General features: G+C 37.6%; 2 protein-coding genes across 8 annotated transcripts in view; both read right to left on the reverse strand.

Annotated features, from left to right (window-relative positions):
• Positions 1-617: 617 nt before the first annotated feature.
• Positions 618-7,283, reverse strand: cox4i1l (cytochrome c oxidase subunit 4I1, like). Its single transcript, XM_039685152.2, has 5 exons — positions 7,177-7,283; positions 6,019-6,112; positions 5,773-5,934; positions 4,255-4,386; positions 618-890 (listed from the first exon to the last, which is right to left on the reverse strand). Exons 2-5 carry the CDS (start codon positions 6,110-6,112, stop codon positions 757-759), a joined length of 522 nt encoding a protein of 173 aa, XP_039541086.1. The 5' UTR covers positions 7,177-7,283; the 3' UTR covers positions 618-756.
• A 1,039-nt stretch (positions 7,284-8,322) lies between these two features.
• The window catches only part of prkag2a (protein kinase, AMP-activated, gamma 2 non-catalytic subunit a), a 59,513-nt gene continuing 55,399 nt past the window's right edge, over positions 8,323-12,436 (reverse strand). For 6 of the 7 annotated variants that reach the window (XM_039684652.2, XM_089125972.1, XM_039684656.2 and 3 more), the window contains 3 exons: positions 12,230-12,376; positions 11,954-12,047; positions 8,323-9,651 (listed from right to left, as the gene is read on the reverse strand). In XM_039684652.2, the coding sequence (XP_039540586.2) occupies positions 9,614-9,651; positions 11,954-12,047; positions 12,230-12,376 (279 nt within the window). In that variant the 3' untranslated portion in view covers positions 8,323-9,613. Of the gene's footprint in view, positions 9,652-11,876; positions 12,048-12,229; positions 12,377-12,436 lie in introns of all 7 variants that reach the window. The other variant, XR_005624561.2, reaches the window with a different exon arrangement.

Genomic DNA, 12,436 nt, shown 5'->3' on the forward strand with positions numbered 1-12,436 from the left:
TTTCAGCTTTGCCAAAGCTTTTTTTTTTCATTAATCCCTCAGGACTTCATACTTCAGGCATATCTTTACAAACTTCTCACATTTTGACAAAAAACATTTCCAATAGGGAAACTTGAAGCATTGTAGGCTGACACATTTTTTTTTTTTCTGGGGAACTCAGTATTTTTGTTTGTTTTTGTTCAGACAGATAGATAGATAGATAGATAGATAGATAGATAGATAGATAGATAGATAGATAGATAGATAGATAGATAGATAGATAGATAGATAGATAGATAGATAGATAGATAGATAGATAGATAGATAGATAGATAGATAGATAGATAGATAGATAGATGTGACTCGCAGTGTGACTTCATCTAAAACTATTTTAAGCACTGTGGAACAATACATTTAATATGTACTTTTATAATGAGCTTGTCATACAAGTCATTTTAGGCACTTGAAAAGTGATTGGATTAACTCAGCCAATAACACACTCTCTCACTCCACCTGCCCCAGCCAATCATGTTAAGGCATATTCAATTCTACCGTAGTCAGGTATCAGGTTAAATGTACCAACACACATGCTTTGTTCTCAGTACAAACAGTACAAAGCCAGAATACTGAAGCAGCTCTGAGTTTAATTCAGTGCATTTATTTGGATTCACACAGGAATATATTTTAAGGCTGCCGGTTACACAGCATTATTGAGTTTGAAACGTCTCGTTAATGCAAACCTGATACATTCTCAGTTATTATTACATCAGAATGCATTTATTTCCATTGTTTCTTTTCATAGTCCCACTTATTAGAGAATCCCTGGATGGGGTTCACTCTCATATCTATCATCCTCTGCGTCTGCTTGTCGACCCACTCTTGAGAGAAAGTGTGCGGAACGTCACCATACACTGCCAAACAGACAAAAACATAATTGGTGACATGAAGAAAGAATTTAGAGAAATTCTTGATTAAATACATTGTTCATCCTAAAATTAATTTGATCACCCCAAATCTGTGAGTATAAAATTTCTTTGTTCTGTTGAACACAAGAAGATATTTTGAAGAATGCTGGTAACCAGACAGTTGACGGTAGCCATTGACTTGATTTTTTTTCCTACTATGGAAGTCAATGGCTACCTTCAACTGGTAGTGGTGACCATAGACCTCCATTATTTGACTGACAGACAAGAACGGTTTGACCTAAAAATATCAAAATTGAAAATACTGTGGAAACAAAGACAGCTACATCTTGGATGCCCTTGAGGTGAGCTAAAACATATCAAAAATTAATTTCAAAGTGAACTATCCCTTTAAGATAAAACTCTGGTAAATCATGAAATTAAAAAAGCAGGAAAGATGTTGCTGTGGAAGTCAGTTATTGTGCAAAATCCCCTCAGTGGAACTGTAGACCTGTCAGCAGAATAAAAAAACCCAGATAGTCAGCAATTAAGTGTCCTAACAGAGGGCAGCACCTGCCAGCTCAAACTCTTCTGCTGGGGTTTTATCCTCCAGGCGAAGAACAGGCAACAAAAAAATAAACAAATTATAGAAAACAATTGTGTCTGCACACCATGCACAAACACGTCTGCTAATATCACAAACCTGCTTCATGTAAAAATGGAGCAAATAAATATGCAAATACACTCGGTCAAAAAAAGGTTGCAGTGGTGGAGCCTATATTATTTCATAACCAAATTGTAAGAATGATGCATTGAAAATTGGTACAGTAGAGTTCAAAATAAATGCATCTATTGTTTTTGTTTTTTAACTAACAGCATAACAAAATAAATTTGAATTAAAAACATATTTCTATTTTCAGATATTGATTTTTTATATTTTATAATTTTCTCTGAAATGTCACTTTGGTCTTCATTGTAATTTTTACATTAAACATTCTGTTGTGATTTATCTTTTTTTCATTATTACATCACAAAAATCATCCATTTCAACAGGGGTTGTATAGGCCAATTCTTACATTGCTATAATAATAATGCTTTGTTGTACATTTTTCAAAATGGTAAAACTTTGTTTGTCTCCAGGTTCAAATGTTGAATCCCAGTATATGTAGACTCTTAAAGGATTAGTTCACTTTTAAAAAATCTTTTGTTGATAATTTACTCACCCCCATGTCATCCAAGATGTCCATGTCTTTCTTTCTTCAGTCGAAAAGATATTAAGGTTTTTGATGAAAACATTCCAGGATTTTTCTCCATATAATGGACTTCAATGGGAACCAAACGGTTCAAGGTCCAAATGAGAGTTTCAGTGCAGCTTCAAAGGGCTTTAAACGACACCAGACGATGAATAAGAGTCTTATCTAGCGAAACGATCGGTCATTTAAAAAATAAATAAAAAAGTTTAAGTTGTATAAGCACAAATACTCGCCTTGCTTTGTTCTGTGATGTGCGTTCGTGACTCTCCTTTTCGAACTCGTTCATCAAAATGAACAAATCTTTTTTCGAGTCATGACTCGAAGGGTCCTAGATAAGGCCCTTATTCATCATGAAGCTGCACTGAAACTCTCATTTGGACCTTGAACCGTTTGGTTCCCAATGAAGTCCATTATATGGAGAAAATCCTGGAATATTTTTATCAAAAACCTTCATTTCTTTTCGACTGAAGAAAGAAAGACGTGGACATCTTGGATGACATGGGGGTGAGTAAATTATCAGCAAAAGTTTTTTACTAACTAAAAGTAGAATTTGGTTTGCAATACGTAATTCTTCAAAGGGCGTCTCCCCTCAAGGCAGAAATAGTTTCTACCTCATGAACACATCAAAAAGATTATGGAAAACAGTTTATTTTTTTAGCCAGGTGGAGTCTGTACACCTGCCCTGAAGTATGTGAAGGAAATTCTTTTCAGTTTTTGGGCAGTCGCGGGGCAGAGATGCCTGCAAGAACCTGCGGCTCGACTGCATCTCAGGTGGCTCTCCAAAAAAAAAAAAGGCCTGATTAATCTCCTCGATAAACTCCGACAAATGCCGAAGTCAACCTCAGACGAGTCTTAATGAGTTCGAAGAACAGCGCCCAAGAGCAGAGTTGTTCAAGTCACAACATGAGCCAGACAATGTGGGAAATACCCATCGCTCAACCGACTTTTGGACTTCTGTATACCTTTCTCACTTTGACTACGTCTACCCCCCCAAGGATCCTCACCAAACTTTTGTTCTCACATTTTCTTTGTTTCCTTCCCTCCTTGCATTATTTTCCTCTACTGTGTCTCTCCTGAGGTGATGTAGCATTGACTTCCTTCCTCAAAGAACTGGGGCTTCTGAGACCGAGATTGAGGAGACTCGTCTGCTTCCGACAAGATCTCACTCACACATTTATACAAACACACACACACACCATGCACACTCATTCTGTTTTAAACATGTCAACTGCTCTCCATCTGTCTTAGACACACAGCCTTGGAATTCTTCCTATCATTTGTGAAGAAGTTCAGCTGGGTCTAAAGGGATTCCTGAACTGAAGCCGAGGCTCAAACACGTAAATCTTTCCCCTCGTTTCTGCTCCTTTAAACTGCTGACTGCAAAACACACCCAAGTCCAATTATTTCAGCCGAGGGAATGCAGTGGGAGTGTGTGCTGCAGGTAAAAAGGCCTCCATCTGACACGTCTGATCTATATAATGGTCACATTAGAGGAAAGGGATACAAATCAAAAGGCGAAAAGAACAAAATCCAAGTGGAAATCACTGACGGGGAATGCTAAGCGAGGTTTTGAGGCTTAATTTAGCAGAAGCCAATATGTTGATTTTGGATTCAATGACCATCTCTGACTCTGATTGGATGAATAAATAAATCATCAACACAATTAAATCCATCCGGATCTCACATCAAAGTGTATCAGTTACGATGAAATGCCTGAAATTCAAGCATTTAAGGCTTTCCCGCCATATTCTGGCAATCAAAAACCATGAAAGTCCGGATAAAACGGAAGTTGCGATAGTCTGAGTGAAACAGCTTTTCAAACAAGAAAAAATGTAGGGCGGGACTTGATTTTTTTCCATCGGGAATTTATTAGTTGTTGGTTCGTTTTGTCGTTTGCTAATGCTGTGACCTCATGTGATAAACAGGTTGTAAACACTTCATCAGAGAATAGATGTTGTTGCAAGAGGGAAGGAAAGTTATTTTGATTAAAGATTATGACAATAAAGATGTATTATTTAAAGAAATGCATGGATAAATAGGCAATATTCCAATAAAAAAAAAAAAGATTTGTCAATTTTGATTTCATGGTGACTTTAAGCTTCATAAATATGTAAACCCACCATAAACACGCTGCCACCAGACCAGCAGCCCTGTGAAGCCAATGAAGAAGAAGATGCCCCCGACGACAGTCATCCACTCTTTGGAGCCTTTCTTCATCTCTGAAAACGACAGCTCATGCGTGAGCCTGTAAACTGCAAAGAAAGAGACAAACACAGACTGAATCTTAATAGTTGTATTTAGTAGTTTGCCCTTGGAGGGCAAGGTTTGCCACTATTCAACTCAAACAGCTGGACAACGCTGCCATCTGGTGGCCAAGAACTTTATATACCTGAGGTTGAATGACTGCCATTAGCATATCCAGCATTAGCATTGTAATTCCCAAGACCCATGACCCATTTACTATATTAATAATTTAGCTTTGAGGGATCTTACCCAGGTAAAAATGATCTATTACACATCACAAAGGGATATAAAACTAATAAATATGAAATATATTAAAATAATTAAATATACAAAATGTACAAAAATCTAATATTAAAAAATATTAAGAATATTTTAAAAATAATCACTATATGTATGCCAGACAGGCTGATATGGGGTGGCTTGTTGCTCCATCTGAAATTCCTTCTGAATCCTCGTAACATTAAACTCAAGTAATGCAAGTAATACCTACTCAAGAAAATTGATCAGTTTCTGCCAAGTGTTCGATCAGCATTCAAACCCATTAACACCTAAAGGATCTGAATCAGCTCTATTGGTAGCTGTGAGCGTGTGTGTGTGTGTGTGTGTGTTTGTACAAACAGTAATATAAGAGAATATAATATATAATAAAATAGGATATAATACTTTTAAAAAAGATAATATAATATGATAATGTTAATCAAGTGTCACATTTATTTTATTAAATATTGTCCAAAATTAAGATGTTTTTGCAAGAAGTCTTTTATGCTCACCAAGGCTGAATTTAGTTGATTAAAAATATGCAGTAATATTGTGATAAATTTTAAAATGTAATTTAGCTAATCCAGTGATGGAATGGCTCCCGGATTTTCAGCATCATTACGTCTTCAGTGTCACATGATCTTTCAGAAATCATATGCTGGTTTCATGTCTAAAATACCATTCGTATTTTATAAAAATAATAAAGTATGAATATAAGTATACGTATTTAGTCTCTATTGTTGAAAACAGTTGTGGTGCTTAATTTTTTTGTGAAAAATGCCATTCTTGGATTAATTTTCTAATTTAAAAAAGTTTTTTATAACTATGTGAAATACGTTTTTTAATGATTTAATGTGTCTTTATGGGATTTTTTTTATTATTTCTTTAAAAAACAAAACATATTGATCCCAAACATTTGAATGGTTCTGTATATCCTATTTTCCTTACAGTACCTGCTTCAACATACAAACGCTGAGCATGTTTATACAGCTACTGTAGGGACAAATGTGTTCTTTCAGGTGAGTAACAGTTTCCTCCACACCCAAGTTCAAAGTCTAGCCTCAACTTGTTAAGGTTGTTGCTAGATTTAAAAAAAAAAGCAGATTAAAAGTTAGCCTTAGCCCTTGCAGATTTACTGGCTATTTTCTCCTCCTTGGTGAGCTGGGTCCACGGTCCCTTCTCTTTTTCTTTGAGTTTCTTCTGTTCAGCACTCAGATTTCTGACAAATGGAACATCTGGCAACGGAGTGTCCAGGCGGTTGTTGTACTGAGGAGCGGAGCAATCGAGCACATCAACATCTGAGGACAAACACACATGAACAAGAACAGTCAAAGAACGGTGGATGGTGGATGGATGGGTGGATGGATGGATAGATAGATCACCGTGAGTATGTGCAGCCCAGGCTCCAGATGAAGTTGACACCCTCCTCCAGAGTCCAGACTGCAGTCCCCGCACCAGTGCACGAGAAGCCAGCATCTAAAAACAATGGCTATGAATTGGCCGGACTCATGGACAACTCATAAAGCTTTCAGCAAAGTCACACAGGGTTGACAAGTCTCAAAACTGTATGAGCTGACTTTCTGCTCTTCTAGTTTTAGTCCTTGACTTATTAAGATTTTAGATTGTATTTATTTCCATAACGTGCCAAAATCTTACTTTTAAAAGTGACATTTTTCAAGATTCCCCATGACAGTGGGAATCCTGTTCACAGAATGTATTGGAGTTGCATGTATAAAGAGAGTAACCACATAAATGACCACATATGATGGACTGCTCAACCTTCACCAGTCTCACTGGAGACATAGCAAATGATCTTGAATGGAGCTTTTGCAAGAGCGCGTCTGCAAGGTTAATAAATGCAAATGTGAATGTGAAATGCCGTTGCTCATGACATTGGTGTCCGGCACGGGGACTAAATGGGCAGCGAAATGCTTATGATTGTAAATGATCACATTTCATAAATGCATTTGGCACATGCTTGTTTTAAATATAAACCAGCAGGTAGCTCCAGCTCGATTTGGACTATGTGATATCTGTCACGTAGTGCGGAATATTCTGCGGCCGCTAAAATTACTTCACGGGGGGCGTGACATCAAAATCGAGCAAAGTGAAACAATACAAATCTAAATATAAAATCATCACGCGCGCATTCTTTCAATATCTGCAAACGACAGATATTGTTGTAGTGTTCTGTTGCTAATGCAAATATTCTGAGATAGGTAGCTATTTATATATTAAATACGATGAAATTAAGTATAGCCTATTCGTCCACACACAACAGGATATTTCAAGTGCAAAACTTTGTAAATAGACGGGAATATCATTTAGCAGTAGCCTATTATTTTTAATAAAATAGGCTGTATATGTAAACATTGCTTATTAGTTCGAGTTAAGGAAATAATTTGCATGTTTTAGCCTATTTTTTAATGCTAATTGTGTAGTTAATCTCACATGCATATCTAGAACAAAGCAGCATCAGTGAGTAGGCTATATTTAGGCTACTCTATTTAGTGCTAAAAACTAAATGCATATGAATTTACCTTGAGAAAAGAAGGTCTGAGCTTGTCGACAAGAAGTTGCCTACGTGCTCTGTCTTTATGGTTTCATGGATCAGTTAGAAACGGGTGGATTGCGAGTCAGGTGCTATCAGACAAATGAACCAATGAGCGCGAGTCAGGAACACGCTCGCAGAGGCATACTTCTGCATGTTGCGTTACTAGCAGGGAAAGAGCATAGCCCTAGCCTATAGTGATTTACAGTATCTTGGAAACGTCAATTATAAGACAAATTTTCGAAATGATAAAAAATTATCTGGAAGAAAAAAAAAAGCTCAATATTGGAGAAGAGGACCCCTCGCTATCCTGGAAGAAGTGAAGATCCATTGTCCACCACAAAGTCAAGCATTGTCATGATCTTATATTGCTTTGTTGATTGCTTAAGCCTTATGGGATGAATGGGGAATAAACTACTAAAAAAAAAAAAACAATTTTACTGTTTTTTTTTGGGGGGGGGGGGGGGGGGTTTAAATATTGAAACGACATCCAAATGTTACGTTGGCAACTTAACTTTTCAGTATACCTACTACAGCAAGTAGGCCTATTTCCTTATAAATAGGCCTACTTGCTGTAGTAGGTACTGAAAAGTTAATGAATAATTAAGTTAAAATTGGATTTTTTTTACCTGAAAAGCAGCAGTCGCGGATGATGGTGAAATATGCCAGTTGTAGGCCTGGCAGGTCACATGACCTGCTAGTCGCGCCCTGGTCGCGCCTAAAACCCGAAATATTTCACATATCATCCGCGACTGCTGCTTTTCAGGTAAAAAAAAAGAAATAAATAAAATAAAACAAAAAAGCCAATTTTAACTTTTAATTATTCCATCTATAATATTTTATTAACATTTTATTTATATAAGAAAGTAGTACTTTTGTGACAATCTCACAAACATTTAGCCTAACGTTACGTTACTTACATTAAGTCGGCAAAATATGTCAGGTTCATTATGAAAGATATGATTAAACAGATAAATGGGAAAACCTATAAAAATTAATAGGCAAATTCTTAAACAAATGCTTACATTTTTTCTCAGTAGGCTACTAAACACCAACACACACAGGCTACAGCAGCATCTCCCTCTTATTTTTTATTTTTACTAATTTTTATGAATCATCTTAATACAAGAAAAGCTTCAAAGACATTGTTTTTCGTTTTTATTATTTAATTGTAAAATAAAAATGAATCTAAAGCATGATTATTCACTAGCATTCTCATGCTAGCGATGTGCATTAATCTCTAGACATCATGACAACAGCACTAACATATATCTGCAAAACAAATAAGGAGAACTTAACATGATAATGTGAAGTATTACAAACAACACTGAATACACAGAAAAATATACCTTTCTCTGGCACTTGTAGATTCTTCAGACAGAAGCTCGGTACAGTACAATTGATACAAACAAGAATCAGTCGCCTCTTGGACAGTGGGGTTTTAAGGTTGAATCACTTTTCAACATCAAGTTTTACTGCATAGGGGCTTAATAGTTCTTTCCATCTCACACTTAGATATCACTTTCAAAAATACAAAAGTGTTAAATATAAATAAATAAACATTTGAATTATCATTTACAGCATCATTTCAAAAACATCAAGAACAAAACGAACACCCAAAGTGAGGAAATGTAGAGCTCTTCAGTAAATACATTTGGTGACACACTAAAACGACAAAAAGGGGCTTTTGGTTTTTGTAACAACTCTGACATTCGCTTTGATAAGTTTAAACATTCAATTACTCTTGTTCTGTTGGCAACCAGTAGTGGGCGATAACTGCTGGACAGAAGGCACCATAGACAGATAGAGAGGAAACCATTTCTGTCTGCATTTACTGTACAAATGGATTGAGCTGGAGACTAAACGAAATAAACAACAGTTCCTAAATTCAGGAGGTGTAGTCAAAAGTAGAAATATGCGAGCTGGGCTCATACGGCACAAGCTGAAAATCGTATATACTGTACACAGGGAGCAAACAGTCCTAACATGCATTGAATACTGAGATTATTACTGAATGCCCTGCAAACGCACAGACACCCCCCTCCCGAAAGAGGCGGTAATGGTACAGTCCATAGTCTGTGCGCAGACCACTGTTCAGAAACCAGATGGCGTGGTTTTAGGTCTAGCTAAAAGTATAGTTATCATAGTGTGCGTGCAGAAGCTTAGTGTGATATAATAGGCAGAGTTCACAGTATCCTTCTGAATAAGAGATGATCCACCTTAATCGCCTCATGCGGCCACTACCTTCATCCATATATTTAATGATAGACCATTTAACCAGTCTCTGTACCCTTAAACCCCTTCTTTTGCCTTCTAACAGCACACATCTAGGTCAAGTTTCTTGGTTTAATTCAGAGATGTGGCTTAAACTTCTTGTCTCCAGTCTCTGCCGGCAACGTCACACTGCCCAGCAATCTCAGCACACATCAGTCCGTCTCTGCTTCGCTGTCCTTCCTGACCATGCCTGCAAAGGTAAAAGAGCAGACAACATGTTAACGAGAGGTCTCTTTTTAGTTGCAGTACTGCTTATAACCACTAGTTGGCAGCTCATGAACATGCATTTTCAACCAGAGCTGCTCTGAGATCAGCCCTCCTTGACTCTGCAGCAGGGTCAGAACGTTTCCATTAAAGGGCTAGTTCACCCAAAAATGAAAATTCTGTCATTAATTACTCTCTCATGATCTGATATTTTAGATGGGTTTTCTATCCTTCGACTTAAGACTATTGACCGAAAACAAGAAATCCATATGAATCGTGCAGTTTAATCCAAGCCTTCTAAAGAGACTTTATATGGTTAACTAACTTAATCTAGGCTTCTGTTCACAAAATGGACTCAAATATAGTCAACTGAAGCTCATCCGTACTTCACATTCGAGAACAAACCTCGTTAGTTCCTGCGAAAGCTCAAACATGCTGGGGTGACACGAGAATGAACCATGAGCTTCTGTTTACCAAATTTGAGTGCTGTATGTCTATTAGTACAGTCGTAATACATTTAGTTTAATTGTAATGGGGCATTTTCGCCCCTTCTCTTGAATTTGAGGGGCATTGTTCATTTTGGTGTCATTTTTGCCTCAAGGTTCCATTCATTTCTGACCCTGCTCTGCAGGAAGGTCCATCTCCAGGAGCAGGACTGTACACCAGGGCAGAATATCTTTTGATCCATGCATACTATTTGCAATATTAGCGGCATCACATCTGCTCCTTAGGATTCATAACACTCTTCACAGCAGCAATTAATATTCAGTGTTATAAATTCACACTTCACAGACAACAAGACAGGCGCCCAGCACACAGCGACCTCTCAGGAGCGAATTCAGAAAGTTTGAGTTTTCTGGCAAAATAGAGAGAAGTGTATTATATCCCACCATCTGATTTGGATTTAGATGTCTATCACATCAAGATGTGCAATATTCCATCGGTTATACAATTCTGCTCATATGTATTCTTTGTCATAAATTTACACACCCCTTGCAGACTATAAAATTGTTACATTTAAACACTGATCAGCGTACGCATACAGCACTTGAATGTAGTAAAGTAAACGGACGCTCAAGCATTCTAGCTTGACACACGAGAACCAATGAGGTTCATTCTTCACATAAGACCTTCTTCAAGATCCAATGTGTTTTTTAACATGTCAAGCAAGTACAGTTGAACTTCCATTTACAATATTTGAGTGCTCTGTGTACTGTACATTAGCTAATCGATGTTTATATGCAAATAAAAGCCTAAATTAAATCCGTTCATCACATAAAGCGATCATGTCTTTTAGCAAGACTTGGATTAATCTGCTGCATTTCTATGGATTGAACATTTTGAAGCATAAGTGTTTTAAGTGAATAGACTTTCAATGGAGGGACAAACCTCTCTCTTAAAGGGATACTCCACCTTTTTTTGGAAATAGGCTCATTTGACAATTCCCCCAGAGTTAAAGATTTGAAGAATATCAGTAACCAGACAGTTTCTGGTCTCATTGACTTCCATAGTATATATTTTTTTCCTACTATGGAAGTCAATGAGACCAGAAACTGTCTGGTTCCTGATATTCTTCTAAATATCAGAAAATCAGCTGAATGGATTCAAAAATGGTAAAACCCAACTGATTAACTCTGGGGGAGTTGTAAAATGAGACTATTTCCAAAAAAAGTGGAGTATCCCTTTAAAATCTCTCATTTGTGTTCCAATAATTAATGAACGACTAATGGTTTGGAACAACAAGAGGGTGAGTAAATGATGACAGAAGTTTATTTTTTGGGTGAACTATCCCTTTAACATTTTGAATATTCAGCAAAAACTTTATCGCAGAACTATATATTGATTCTTCTGTAAAAAAAAAACCTACGACATTATGTGTGTTGTGTGCATGTGTTGAGAGGACAGAGTGAGTGGTTGAGTTGAACTACTGCAGGACACTCTCCATCAGCAGATGGGCAGCTCTGCAGTGGCTCTGATGTGCTGCAAGTGTCATTCATTAATCAAAATCATATGCGGTGAAATGTGGACACACACACACACACAAACACAGGCCATCATTTGTCAACTGCCCTCTGGAATCAAAGCCAAGCATGTTTGGTTCTGTGGTGGAAACAGAAAGTGGAAGTTAGCACATGCCATCGGCGCACACTTCATGAGCCAGGCAGTGGTCATGCATCGTCTCGGTGACCCCAGCAGCTGTGTATGTAGTACCTGTGGTTTGGGCGATAGAGGTTGAGAGGAGAAGGGTCCTGCTGGAAATGAGCTTTAGGGATGCTGAGCATTTATACCTGCGGGGTTAAGAACGAGCGCCTGGAGGATGTCCGACAGAGAGACGATGCCCACGATGCTGCCGTTCTCATCCACCACCACCAGCCTGTGCACCTGATGGAGAGCAGAGAGACATCAGCTTCTAGAGGAGAAAATATCCTCTGTAGTTACCTAGAGTAGCTCTAAAATACTAAGAAACAAGAGGGAGGAATACATAGACCGAATACCTCAAACTGAGCACATTTTTTTTTGGTCATACTATCAATGTTGCAGATAAAGGAAGACACTCAGCTCACCTCAGCCTTGACTATCCGATCTACTATTGTTTCCAGTATCTCTAATCTGTTGCATTTCATGACGCCTTCAAAGTACTGTGACCTGTGCATCAGCGCCTGCGTCACGCTTATGTCCAGGTTGTTGTACGTCTTTTCAGCAGCAAGATTCTACAAACACACACAAAGATAATGAGTGTCTGGTGTATAGGCCAATCATTTTTGCTTAAT

The sequence above is a fragment of the Pimephales promelas genome, chromosome 22, assembly GCF_988280905.1.
Source record: "Pimephales promelas chromosome 22, fPimPro1.hap1.1, whole genome shotgun sequence".
NCBI classification, from domain to species: domain Eukaryota; kingdom Metazoa; phylum Chordata; class Actinopteri; order Cypriniformes; family Leuciscidae; genus Pimephales; species Pimephales promelas.

Bases quoted from the DNA above. Each gene is read 5' to 3' on its own strand.
- cox4i1l (XM_039685152.2), bottom strand. From the start codon at position 6,112: ATGCTGGCTTCTCGTGCACTGGTGCGGGGACTGCAGTCTGGACTCTGG. The intron at 4,387-5,772 runs GTAAATCTGCAA...CTTTCTTTGCAG, and splicing joins CAAGGAGGAGAAAATAGCCA to TTTACAGGCTCACGCATGAG. The intron at 891-4,254 runs GTGGGTTTACAT...TCTGTTTGGCAG, and splicing joins CTGGTGGCAGCGTGTTTATG to TGTATGGTGACGTTCCGCAC.